The 13208-nt window shown below is 38.0% G+C and overlaps 1 protein-coding gene across 1 annotated transcript in view; it reads left to right on the forward strand.

The window, feature by feature from the left end:
* LOC149322367 (cholesterol transporter ABCA5-like) overlaps positions 1-13208 on the forward strand; it is a 70950-nt gene that overhangs the window by 2131 nt on the left and 55611 nt on the right. Inside the window, exons 2-7 of the mRNA XM_089540434.1 lie at positions 1871-1989; positions 3421-3619; positions 3831-3992; positions 4668-4765; positions 6617-6846; positions 12527-12668. Of these exons, the coding sequence (XP_089396560.1) occupies positions 1885-1989; positions 3421-3619; positions 3831-3992; positions 4668-4765; positions 6617-6846; positions 12527-12668 (936 nt within the window). The 5' untranslated portion in view covers positions 1871-1884. The remainder of the gene's footprint in view (positions 1-1870; positions 1990-3420; positions 3620-3830; positions 3993-4667; positions 4766-6616; positions 6847-12526; positions 12669-13208) is intronic.

The raw sequence follows: 13208 nt of genomic DNA on the forward strand, positions 1-13208 counted from the left end.
GACTGCAGTGAACAGGGCGCGGCTGATGGTGCAGGCAACTTTCGGAGACAGGATTCTGATGCTGATGCTCAGAAGAGCGTGGGATCTGGTACATTTCCCCTATTGTTTTTAGCCCCTACAGGTTGGTCCACATTAGTGGTGGTGGTGGTTGTATTTTTTTTTTTTAAGCATTAACACCTAGCTCCTCTAAAAAGGAACAGAGTTTACCAGGCTCTGGTGACATCTGCAAGGCTAGAAGAATAACAGGTAAAAGATGAGTAGTACTTTGGTTGGGGAGGAGGGTGGAGGCCATCTGGGAGAGCATCCCCTCCCCCAGAATGACAGCTGGAATAAAGCTTTTTGGAAGGGTTTTGGAAATTTACTGCATAAATAATATGTACTTCCAATCCTTGCTGGGAATAAAGAGAGACCTGGAGGAGGAGGGGAATGATCAGAATCAAAGGAGGTAAAAGAGGGCGATTTTCTCCCATTGTGGGCCTTTAACAGCATATTTTCAGGTGCTGTTGGTCAGTGCTTGGTCTTAAAAAAATCTGTTCCCCAAAATTTACTGAGCAGTCTGGCATGCATTAAATGCAGAAGGAAACCAGAAATGCGTGAGCTGGACAAATTAAAAGCTTTTTTTTAAAATAACAGCATGGCTTAACATGTATTTTGTTCCATAAAAATATAGGAGCACACCTCCCATTTTCCAGGCATCCACTCTGTAGATGAAGCAGGCTGTCCCAGATATGCCTATTTGAGTTCCTTGCACAGCATCAGAGAAGAATAACTTCAAACAGAGTTCTTATATTTTTATAAGAATTCTGTTTCCTTACAGCTTTCATGTCTGATGAGTGCTAATACTGAAAGTATGTACCTGGGCTCCTGTGGCCTTCAAGTGTTTTTGGGTTGCAGTACCCATAGTTTCTCACTTCTGTGTGGGCTTTCTGGGTGTTATTGGCTAAAAACATCCAGTTTGCCCACCCTTGCTTTAGAAAGATGCGAGGGTTTGCAGTGTTTGTCTCTGGCTTAGTGTTGGAAACGTCAAGATTGTTTGTCTTGAAAATTGCAGTATGCACACTGAGATCTTATTTACAGTGAGTGATTCCAGACTTCTTGGCTTGCCATGAAGACTTCACTATCCGGTAGCTTCTTCTTTCAGCAGGTGTGGAATGAAGGAATGAATCTATTCAAATTATCCTAGGGTGGCTCCATGAAAATAAGACAGCACTTTTACAGTTGGGTAGAAGGAATTTCAGTGGATGTGATACAACACTGATAGATGCTAATTTCAATATAGCATTCAAACATTCCATAATTAAAATTCCTTAAAATGAAAGCCCTATATAGCCATTTGTTGCAACATGAGAAGTAAGGCTAAACGAGGCTGGGGATGCACAACCCCCACCTCGGCATCCCTGCGAAAGGCCCTGTGCAACAGGCTAGAAAGTAAGGGTTTGGTTGAACAAGGCAAGACAGAGAGAGAGACAGAATACATTCTGGGGAGGAATCACTGGATGTGATTGTTTTATCACATCAATGGGATTATAGAATGTACAGTAGTTGCATACAATGTTGGAAGAAGAAAAATTTGAATGGTTAAGTAGAGCCTGAAGTAGGACCACCATAGAGCACTTTCAGAACTGCAATTTCTTATTTGTTTCATTTCATATCATATCCCTTCTGTTATGTATCTTTTTACCACCAACACAAGTTGTCTTATTCTCCAGTAGTTTACCCTTTTCACTCATTGATCAGTAGTTATGAAAAAAAATTCCTGTAAAAATTGGCAGAATATTCCATAGTGTAGATATGAATGTTTGCTATTTGGAAAAAAAAGATAAGAATCATTGATGTACATCACACCACATGTACTGTGTTTACTTTTTAGGCTAATCATTAAAAATGTCCTCAGATGTTACAAGACAAGTAGGAGTGTGGCGACAAACTAGAGCACTCTTATACAAGAACTGCCTAGTTAAATGGAGGACTAAAAAAATTAGCATACAGGTGAGCTGATCACAAATGGTTGTGTGTCTTCTTGTTTTAAAAAACCCAGTTGAATTATATCAAACGAAAAATAGTTCAAAGTAGTATGTATGTAGCACCATGCTTTAAGATGATTATTAAAATCCATTGCATTCGGGGTGATTTTTTCTGTGGGAGCCAGTCCCCTAGTTTTCCACAGTTGTTCACCCTTATTCTAACAGCTAGCTGCCATAAAGAAAAGTACATTAAACATATTGATCCATGATTCTTTTTTTTAAAAAAAAAATCCATTCTATGAATTGCTTCAGAGCAAAGCTATCTCCCTGTGCACAGAAATTAGATAGTAGTCTCACACTTAATGTAACTACTCACAGAATTCAAATCAGCAGTGAAAGTGAACTTACAGAGCCTGGGTTATTAAAATCAACAATATGGTAGGAATCAGCTGTGCAAGAGTTAGAAAATGGGCTTTAAAATTAGCACAGAGATGGTTGCAGTTGCTGAAGATACACTAAGTACGTAAATATATTTCTCAATAATATTCAAAAGACTATGGGGGGATGTAGTTATCTTAAAAAGGTGAAAAAAGACTGTGACCTAGCCTTTAAATTACTAATAATAATAATAAATAAAGCTTTTATTTATATACCGCACCTTCCATAGATCAGGGCGGTTTACATAAAATTACAGTACACATACAATGGTTAAAAACAGCACCATACAATATACAAGAATAAAATTAAAATGAAACCAGCTAAAGCCCCAGTAGCCCATCCTCATAGCCACGGAAGAGGAGGGAGGTCCACAGGATTTTTAAGCGGCACATAATGCAAAACAAGCCACAGTGAATGTTTTTGAATAAAGATTCAGAAACGCTGGACACATAGACCTCATTACCTTATTTTTTCTTCAAGAAGCTGAAGTGAACAAAACTACCAGTTGGAAAGCAACAACAATGCCTATATTTAATCACTGTTATAAAGGATAATGGGAGTTGGCTTTGACAGGTTATAGTACTAGTGTCTTGCACAGTCACATTTCTTCCTTCCTATAAATTCATTTCATGTTCAAGTTTTTTTGTCAGCTGATTCAGGTAAACTAAAACCCATGAATTTTTGTGTGTGTTTGATGTCTTGATAGAGGATCTTAATATTGGTGCTCAAGTCTAAGCACATACATTTATTTGCTGCAGTTTGATTATGCTTCTTTTGTTTTGGTTTGTAAAATATCTCCAAAACTCCAGTAAAAATGCAGTTTAAAAATGTTTTATAAACACTGTTAATTACTGGTATGCAAAATATGTGTATAATTAGATTTATAATTGGTTTTAAGTCTGCATCCCTGCTCCCAGTTACATGTGCATAAGCATATACATTTTGTGAGAAGGGTATTCAGGAATGTACTCATAGTTCTCTTTTACCCTTTTCATTAAATTTGTTTTATTTTATGCAGGAAGTCCTGATTCCAATTACCTTGTTAGGTTTACTAATAATAATAAGCATGATACAGCCAAACAAAAGACATGATGAAGTGCCTGATTCAAATCTTCCCAATCGCTCCAGATATGTTAATTTCATTTTTGGCTACACATCAGGGAATGATACAACAAGAAAAATAATGCACAAACTGTTTTCAGAATACTGCATGGAAGGTACTGTAAGTTTTCTGTCATTACATAAGTTTGATTTGCCTTTTTAGTATTTATTTGCAAGTAATAGTCATCAGAGTATGTTCTCTGCATGGAAAAGTATTTAATTCTCTTGAGTATAATCTGAGTTTTTAAAGACTTTATCTTGCCTTAAAGTTGAATTATACAAAACAAAAGAAACACAAGTATGATTAATTTTTTTTTTACCTTTCAGGAAAAGATGCCGTAGAATTTTTGAGTGAGGAAGAAATGGAAGAGGCTAGTCTTCAAAGCTCAGAAAAATTTGTAGGCATAATTTTCAATGACTCCATGTCCTATCATCTCAAATTTTCATCAGGACTTCTTCCATCATCTTCAATTTATGTGAAATCAAAGAGTAAATATAAATAAATATATAAATAATGTGTACTTGGTATTTTTAAAGGTGTTAAATGGAGAAATTTGACTTTGGTTACTCTTGTGTTAGTGTTTTGAAGAGAATAATTTTTTGCCTGAAGCAAACTGTCTAATCTAACCATGTAATTTTTATATATATATATATATATATATATATATATATATATATATGCCTATTAAGAAGAAGACCCCACTTAATTCAGTGGGAATTACTCCCAGGTACTGTCTAAATTCATTTGATAATCCCAGCTAGAGTAGACCTATGACTCAGTGGAATTTAAATAAGTGTTTGTATTGATTCAGTGGGTTTGCTGTAGTTGGAATTAGCCATTGGATTTAGCCCTATGCAACAGTCTTCCAAAATGTTTATTTTTGTAAAGTTCTTAAGTGTTTCCTAGGTGAAGGTATAGCAATATAAGAAAACCAAAAAATAATTTTATGATATCCTCTGACAGGCAACCAAAGAACAATCTATCCATGCCAGCATTAGAACTAGAATAGTGGGGATGAAATGATTGCATAGATTTTTTTAGCATCAGAACTTTGAAATTTGATGTCAGCCTTTCAGTGTTAATGCTTTTTGAACAGTTATCAAACAAAACAATTTCAGGTTTTGCTTCTCATTATTTGTTTTGGGTGTTGTTGTTGTTGGTAGCTAGCTGTTCAAGCTCTTCTCCAAACTGTGAAGCTAATGCATACTGGGAATATGAATTTGCAGCACTGCAGATCTGTATTGATGCACTGCTGATAAAGGTAAATAACTGGAATGTGAAGAGTCACTAATTAGTATTGTTTAGCTCTAAAGTATTTAAGGTCTTTTTAAAAAACTGACATCTTTTCCTGTCTTTTGAGAAACAGTTTCTCATAACTCAGTACTTCTCCCTGATGCATGGCTATAACAGGTGGCTCCATATATGACTATTAAATTTATAATGGTTTCCAAAAGGATTTCAGTGCCAACCTTGCCTGGATGCATCATGTATGTGGCAGACTATTGTGAATAGCTGCTGCTGGAGGAGCACTGGTTAACTGTGGACAGTGTAAGTCCATGTATTAAAGTATGACTTGGATTTAAATTGCATTTCCATGAATGGGAGAGCTTTTCTGTCCATAAAAGACACTTAAGTGGAGGCTTGTTCTAGTGGGAATAGGGGGAAAGATGTGTGTTGTTTTATTCTACAGTTCCCAGTAACATTCTAGAAGATTCTCTGGCTCTTTGAAAGAGATTTGTTAGGTTCAATATCCTATGCTAGGAAAGGACCAAGGGGAAATTGCTAAAAATCTCACCTGCCAATTCCATCCTTAACAGTATCCTATGAGGGTCATTGGACCTAGGACTGAAGCCTGTATATATGCTTCCAATGCCCAGTGAAATGATATATTGTAAGAATCCATGGTTATATATTAGAATTCTACTTTAGAAGAGGGATGAAGATCATATGTTCCTTCAAATTTGGTAGGATTGCACCTACTATCAGCTCTGTCTAGCATGGCCAAAGGTGACATGCTAGGAGTTACAGTCCAACATCTGGAGGGCCTTATGGCTCTCACCTAAGGATAAAAATCCTTGACTATTGTCCTATCATGCAAGGATGAGTAATTTCTGTAGTTTTCTCCCTGCTGCAAGAGAAAATAAATATTTCTGTACAGTATTCTCCCACTGTTCATGCAACCTGAAATCTTCTATGTACAGATACACTTTTTAAAAATGTATCCCCTTCACAGGAAACACTGTTTTGTTGTTTTCCCAGTGGTGTTTCCTGATCAGTTGAAACCCTATTTCTCCACCAAGAAATAAATAACTGCAAATATCCTTTATATCCCTATACTCACCTCTGTTTTACCTTTTTTAAAAGTAAGCTGCAAAACAGACTGTCATAAAAAACCGGCTTCCAGGCATCTTGGGGGTGTGGTGTACAGATGACGCATGCTCTCAAGATGTCCAGAAGCCAGCTTCAAGCCACCCAGCTGCCTGGAAGTGGGCCATCTTCTGGGCTCTCTGGCAGTGCAGCGTTTACACTCTGCATGCTGCTGGAGCACCTTAAAGCTGGCTTCCAGCTGCGGTGAGGAGGAAAAGCCGGATTTTTGCCAGTGCAAAAAGGAGTGTCTGTTTGCCTCTTCTTTTTCAGCTGGCAGAAAGGTGGATTGGAGCCATGACACGCAGGTGCCGCAACCCCAATCTGCCTTCAGAAGGGGCGGCTTAAAGCCACCCCTTTGGGGCGGTCTGTTTCACCCTTAAATTACTGAGATGCTGGTTAATGACTGATATGGCCATACTTTATATAGTATAATCATTCTGTATTGATTTGTATGGATATGGATTACTAAAGCTCTCTAACATATTCATAGATTGGGATAAATGTTGACATTTTCTTCAAATTGTTAGAATGTCAAGAATTCAGCATGAATGTGTACTATAGCCAGAATGTTTTTCTGAAATCCGTTGTTTCAAGTTTTATTGCAAGTGGCTAGTCAGATTATAAGATAAGTAAAGCAAACAAACTGGTGTATTTAGTGTTACAGTTTATTTTAGAAATAAAAATGTTCTGTTAAAATAGCTGATGCAATAATGTAAAAACTGGTTTTAACTTTTGTTTTTCTTAGTTAAAGACCAATCATTCCGTTTTGGAGGAACTGGAATCAACAAAAGCCATCATGATGGGAAAGTCTGCTGTTGTGGAAACAAATGATTTTGTTCGCATAGTCATACTAACTTACCTTGTGATTGCCTTTTCACCATTTGGCTATTTCATGACCATCCATATTGTGACAGAAAAGGAAAAAAAAATGAAAGAATTCTTAATGGTAATGGGACTTCAAGACACAGCTTTTTGGTATGTGAATATGAGATTTAGTTCTTTGATGATACCAAAACAGAATAAGTGTCATGTTATCTCAGAGATGCATTATGCAGGAGACACATCATGGCTTGGATCTTAAGATATATTTATTAAGACAGTGGTTCTCATATATTATTCCTCTATGTGTTTCAGACTTCATCTCACAGAAAACCTGGCTAGTGGTCAGGGAATCTGGGAGCTGAAGTTCAGAACATATGGAGGACTAAAGATTGAGAATCACCAATTTAGGATGTTCATGGGAGTAATGCCTCACATTCTTTCCTCTACCGATGTCCTCACATTAAGGAGTTCCTCAAAATCTTAGAGTATAAGGGCTACTGATCGATGGGAAATTTGCCCTGAATCTGACAGATTGCTGCCTAATGCTTCATCAGTCCTCTAAAGGCTGCTTCACATTTTTCAGGACAGCTACTCCCATCCCCCTTTTAAATATCAGGCAAAACTCATGTGGCTGTAGCAGGTGGGAGGACATGTGGAAACTTCTTCCACGGACTTGCTTAAGTTAACTTATCTTAGTTCAAAGTCTTTTGTCTTTCACTCATCCTCAGGTAGCACAAGGGTCTGCTTTTGGCAGTTTCTCCACCTAAATAGCTAAAAGTCATTCAGTTTGAAGTTAAGCAGTCAGATGTGTGAACTTACCTTAACCTGTGGGTTTAGTACAACATACATGTCATATGAATCTCCATAGATAACAGAGATAATGACTCTGAAAATTAATTACTACAGTTATAGACCAAAGTTGTTCATTTTATACATTGCATTTAGAGCAGTAACCCTTTGCTTTCCTGTTTCTTAAAAGTAATTTAAACAATATTTTAAATAATTTTTTAAAACACATGCATCATTAAATGATGATATGCCTCCACAGCAAAGTAAGTTACCACTCACTACATTAAAATAACAATATAACATAGGCCCAAAACACATGGGCCAAATTCTATTATTCTATGGTTCTATGAAATAAAACAGCTTCCAGCCACTGTGGGGGAATTAATTGTGGGGGCATGGCATTCAAACAACACATGCCCCCAAAGCAGCTGGAAGCTGCTCCGATGCTGTGATCATTTGAACAGGATCAAAAATGAGTAGAAATAATCTGACACCAGGCAATGGTGGCTTGGGACCACAGTAGTGGTCCACTTTGGAAGCGGGTCATGTGGTTGCTGCAGTCCCAGCACAACTGTGGGCAGAGCGGCCAGAGGCTGCTCTTTATTGGCCATGTGCTTTGCCCTTTAGCTACACTAATGTGATTGGGAAAGAAACTAATTACTAATAGGTTGTTATTTATAAGTAGTTATTTCCAAGCTCTGGAGCATATACCACAAGCAATTAAGCTAACCTTCCACTTAACTCTGTACTGTATAATCAACAGATAAGGCTAACTATGAATTACCTATTTTAGAGATATGGAACCCAATGTCAAAGCCTAAGAACTAGAAACACAGAGAGCTTTCTTTCTTCTTCAGTTATAGAAACAGGGTGGTTCAGTACAGCCACACATTAAAAAAAACATATCCCTTCAAGTATCAAGGGACAAAAGCATATTGTTGCCTTTGTTGCTTTTTTGTGAGTGTCATTTAACTGAATCATTTATATGATCACTGTTGGATAAGAGGTTGAATATGAATCACCAAATGCCAGATCACTCTTTTGATTATCCATTTATATTGTACTGCATGGTTTAATGCATTGCAGAATTTAAATATGTAGGGAATGTACAATGAATGTTAACAGTGGCATCACTAGAGTTGGCATCACTTGGTACAGTAACTCACGGTGTCACCTCTTCCCATACAACACTATACAGAAATCTTAGTAATGTTTTTGTACTAGTGTTACTCACAAATTGTAATTTCCATATGTTACTGAATCTAATGGTAATAGTTGTGACATAAAGAATTAGCAAAATTAAAAGTATACAGTTGTCTCTTGCTATCCTGGGGGGGTCTCTTCTGCCCCCCCCCCCCAGCAGATAGCAAAACATGCAGGATCTTAAGTCCTGTTCTTTTCAATGGGCACCCGTGCCCATTTGTGCCACCATCTTCATGCCCATTGAAAAAAACTGTGCTTGCTGTCCGTGGAAGCTCAAACCACGGATGACAAGTACTGTACCTTTAAATTACAATATCATATGCCGATCCTAAATTTATTTACATGCATATAATTCCATGTGGTTAAAGTGATTTTTTTTGAAAAAGTTTATTAAATTTAAAAAGAAATGACAAACATAAACAATCACATATAAATCACTCCAACATATCCATACATTGTGGGATAAGATAGTATGACAACGCTTTCTTAAAATAATTCTAAATCCAGATTCTGTAGCCTTCCTTCGGCGACCTTCCCCCTTAACCCTCTTTATTATATTCATCCATTCTTACTCTTACTTATCTCACTCCCTCTACTCTCTTTTTCTTGACAAATCATACATTCCTCCTAAGCCTAATTCATATACTCTTTCTAGCCAAACCTACTCTAACTATCTTCACTTACATAAACCTTTATCTCCAACTCACTTCTTCGCACCAACTCTTCAAAATCTTTGGAGTCTCTTCTTTCCCCAAACCCTTTTATTCTATTAACTACTCATACCTTCCCATTCATGCCCCACACTAAAACCACTTCCACCCCCATTGATTAATAACTTCTTTTACTCTCATACAGTATAGTTATCTTCTATATATCTAAGCCAATTTATAAACTGTTAAATTTTGAGGATAACTGTATTTTCCCCAAAATCAAAGTAGCTCTTAAAAAGAAAAATATCTACTTCCATGAAAAAGGGAGTCAAACAGTGAATACATTTTAGTCTAGTTCCGAATCCAGAGCACATAGATTATATTATTACCCTTAATCACAGCCTATTCTTATAGTATTATATTAACTAAGGTCAATTTTATAACATATTTCCTTTAATCCCCAGCTGATGATAACATAAACTTATAAAATTATATCACCCAATTTTTTCCTAATATAGGCCAAAACTTTACACCAGTCTCTTGATCTCGTCTCCCAGGAATCTTCTTCTATCACACAAGAGAGCTTGTCCATTTGCATCATATCATACAAATACATAGACCAGTCTTGCAAGTTAGGTATTTCACACGATCTCCATTTCTTTGCATATAGAATCCTGATGATAGAAACCATATACATTAGGATTTTCCCATATTTCTTATCTAATTCATCCTCAAATATACCTAATAACATAACTTTGGGGGTGATTTTTATGTCGATTTCTAAAATCTCATTTATTTCTTTAACTATGGTTTTCCAAAAAGTTTTTGCTTTTGGACAGGTCCACCAACAATGGAAATAGGAACCAATAGCCTTATCACACTTCCAGCACTTGTTATTTTTATTTTTATATATTTTAGCTAGCTTTGCTGGAGTTAAATGCCATCTAAAGTACATCTTATACCAGTTTTCCCTTAGATTCTGAGCCGCTGTGAATTTAATGTTATGTTTCCATATTTTTTCCCATTGATTTAATTTGATAGGATGCACACAGTCTTTTGCCCATTTAATCGTTGATTCTTTAATTATTTCCTGTTCTGAATCCCAAAGTGAAAATTTGATAAGATGTGATGTTTTTAAAGACAATTTTAAGAGAATATTTTAATTGCATTTTATTTATTTTTAATATTTATTTTTGATTTTTTAAAAAACTGAGGCCCGTTACACACGGGCCTTAAAAATAATAATAATAATAATAATAATAATAATAATAATTTATTTATATACCGCCTTTCCAAAGATCAAGGCGGTTTAACAACATAGTTAAAAACATCCACAATACAATAAAATCAACAATAAAAACAGGATAAAACACAGTTACATTATCATCCAAAAAATAAAAAATCTCAAGCCAGCTTCCAATGCTTTTGAGAGGGGAGGGGGGGAGTACTTCAGGGGTCAGGGGTATGCCTGCTGGAACAAGTATGTCTTCAACCCCTTTTTGAATTGGTCCAGCGAGGCGGCTGAGCGGAGCTCGCCGGGGAGCGAGTTCCAGAGCTTGGGGGCCGAGGTAGAAAAGGCCCTCTGGGTGGTGGTAGTATATCTAGCTTCTGGAACCCTTAACAGTTGCTTCCCGGCTGACCTGAGTGTGCGAGGCGGATTGTATGGAGAGAAGCGGTCTTCCAAGTACCCTGGGCCCAAGCCATTTAGGGCTTTATAGGTAATAACCAACACCTTGTATTGTGCCCGGAAGCGAATAGGCAGCCAATGGAGGTCTTTAAGGACCGGTGTTATATGACTGGTCATGAAAGTACCAGTGACCAGTCTTCCCGCCATATTCTGCACCAGTTGCAGCTTCCGGGTATGGTACAAGGGTTGCCCCATGTAGAGCGCATTGCAGAAATCCAAACGAGAGGTTACCAGAGCATGTACTACCGTTTCAAGGTCCTCCTGGACTGGGTCCGTACTAGGGTTAGGAAGGGGTGTCCCTTCCGGACAACCCTAACCCTAATACGGACCCAGTCCGTACAAAATGGCGGCGCCCTATGTAGATGGTGCCGCCATTATGTCGTCACGAGCGCGCCGCCTCTATACGGGGCGTTGCGGACATGACATCGTCACACTGCGCCAGGGTGCATAGTGCACCCTTTCCATGGCCGCAGAAGGAGCTCCGAAACGGAGCTCCTTTTGCCGTTTGCGTCGCTGGGCGCAGCCTTTACAGAGATGCAGAGGAGAAAGGGGCCAAGCGGCCCCTTTCTCCTCCTCCTCGCCATTGCCAGGTGTCCTTGGGGCTTGAAGCCCCAAGGACACCCCTTTCCAGGCCGCGGGGAAGCGGCCTTTTGCCGCTTCCCCACGACCTGAAAAGCGGCGGATTGGGGCCTCGGAGGCTGCCGTTCTGGCAGCTGAGGCCCCGATACACCGGGGAAAGGGGCGAGTGCAGGCCACCCCAAATGTGCGGTCTGTAACTCGCCTGAGGCTTTTTCTTTCTTTTCCCACTGAGGCTTGCCTCAATCACACCATCTCTTCAGCATTTTAAGGGGATACAGGTGAATGCCACAATCTGTATTTGCCAAAGGCAAATGTTTAGGGAGCAGTGGTGTCACCCCACTAGACTTCTCTTTCTTGTGTTTCACTTCCCAAATTTCAGTTTTCTGTCACCATTGCCTGTTTTAATGTATTTCCACTGTTCTTTTTTCCATTCATTTCTTTTTTCTTCAAGTTTCTCTTGGAACCATTTTTTCTACAGTATGCATGAAATAGTCACATTATTTCTATTAAATGCATTGTTTATATGAAATGCATAGTGTAAAACTATTTAAAGTGGAGGTTTTTAAATATGAAAATCGTACCATGTGGGGATGGATAGTGAGACCACAGGAGGTTTGGAAGTGGAATTTAAATCTTCCTTTCCCTCCTGAGGAACATTTCTCCTTTAAAGGTGCTATTTACATTGGGGAGAAATTTACCCCAGATTGATAGATGAGTAAATCATCTTCATTATTTGATATTTAATGAATATGAAATAATGCATTTCCATATGTCCTTTGTTGTTCTGTGCTTCATTAGTTTCAACCAAGGGCTCCTTTCAGGGCTATCACTTTATACAGCATTTAATACTGTTTAGATTTAACTTAGTCATTTGTAAAGATGACTCTGAATTTGTGAACCTTCATTGTGTTTTTCCTTTTTCTAGGCTTTCTTGGGTTTTACTCTACGCCAGTCTGATTTTTGTCATGTCCCTTCTCATGTCGGTCATTGCAACATATTCTTCACTCTTTCCTCAAAGTAGCAGCTTTGTGATATTTCTTCTTTTTTTCCTATATGGATTATCCTCTGTAAGTGTGTGTGTATGCTTATTTTAGAGTAATTTTAGAGTCATCCTTAATATTGTCATTCTTAGAAAGGAGTTTCATTACTCCTGCTACACAGACAGCTCCCAATATAGTCATGGCATTTGGTACTAGAATGGCCAGATGGAAAAGAAGATTGAGCTTTTGTACTTATAGGAGAATCACAGAAGGGACTCCAAAGACACCTAGTCCAACTTTTCTGCCAGTGCAGCCATCAACAGCTAAATCATCCCGATGAGGTGGCCATTTACCCTCTTTTTAAGAAATTTCCAAAGAAGATGGACCCACCACCTTCTGAGATAGTCTATTCCACTGCTGAATAGCTGTTTACATAATAAAATTTTCCCTAATATTTAGTTAGGTTCCCCCTTCTAAACAACCATTAAAGGTACAGGAGAAGCCCTGATCTACTTTCTGTCTGGGGACATGTAGTGAATAGTTTGTGTATCTACAGTGAATAATGCAATTTTAAACCAGTTAATATAGAAAAAAATGACAGGTACTAACCCAGCATGAATGGCAACT

The sequence above is a fragment of the Sceloporus occidentalis genome, unplaced genomic scaffold (assembly GCF_023333645.1).
Source record: "Sceloporus occidentalis isolate IW3139 unplaced genomic scaffold, rSceOcc1.0.p SCAF_1, whole genome shotgun sequence".
Taxonomy (NCBI): Eukaryota; Metazoa; Chordata; class Lepidosauria; order Squamata; family Phrynosomatidae; genus Sceloporus; species Sceloporus occidentalis.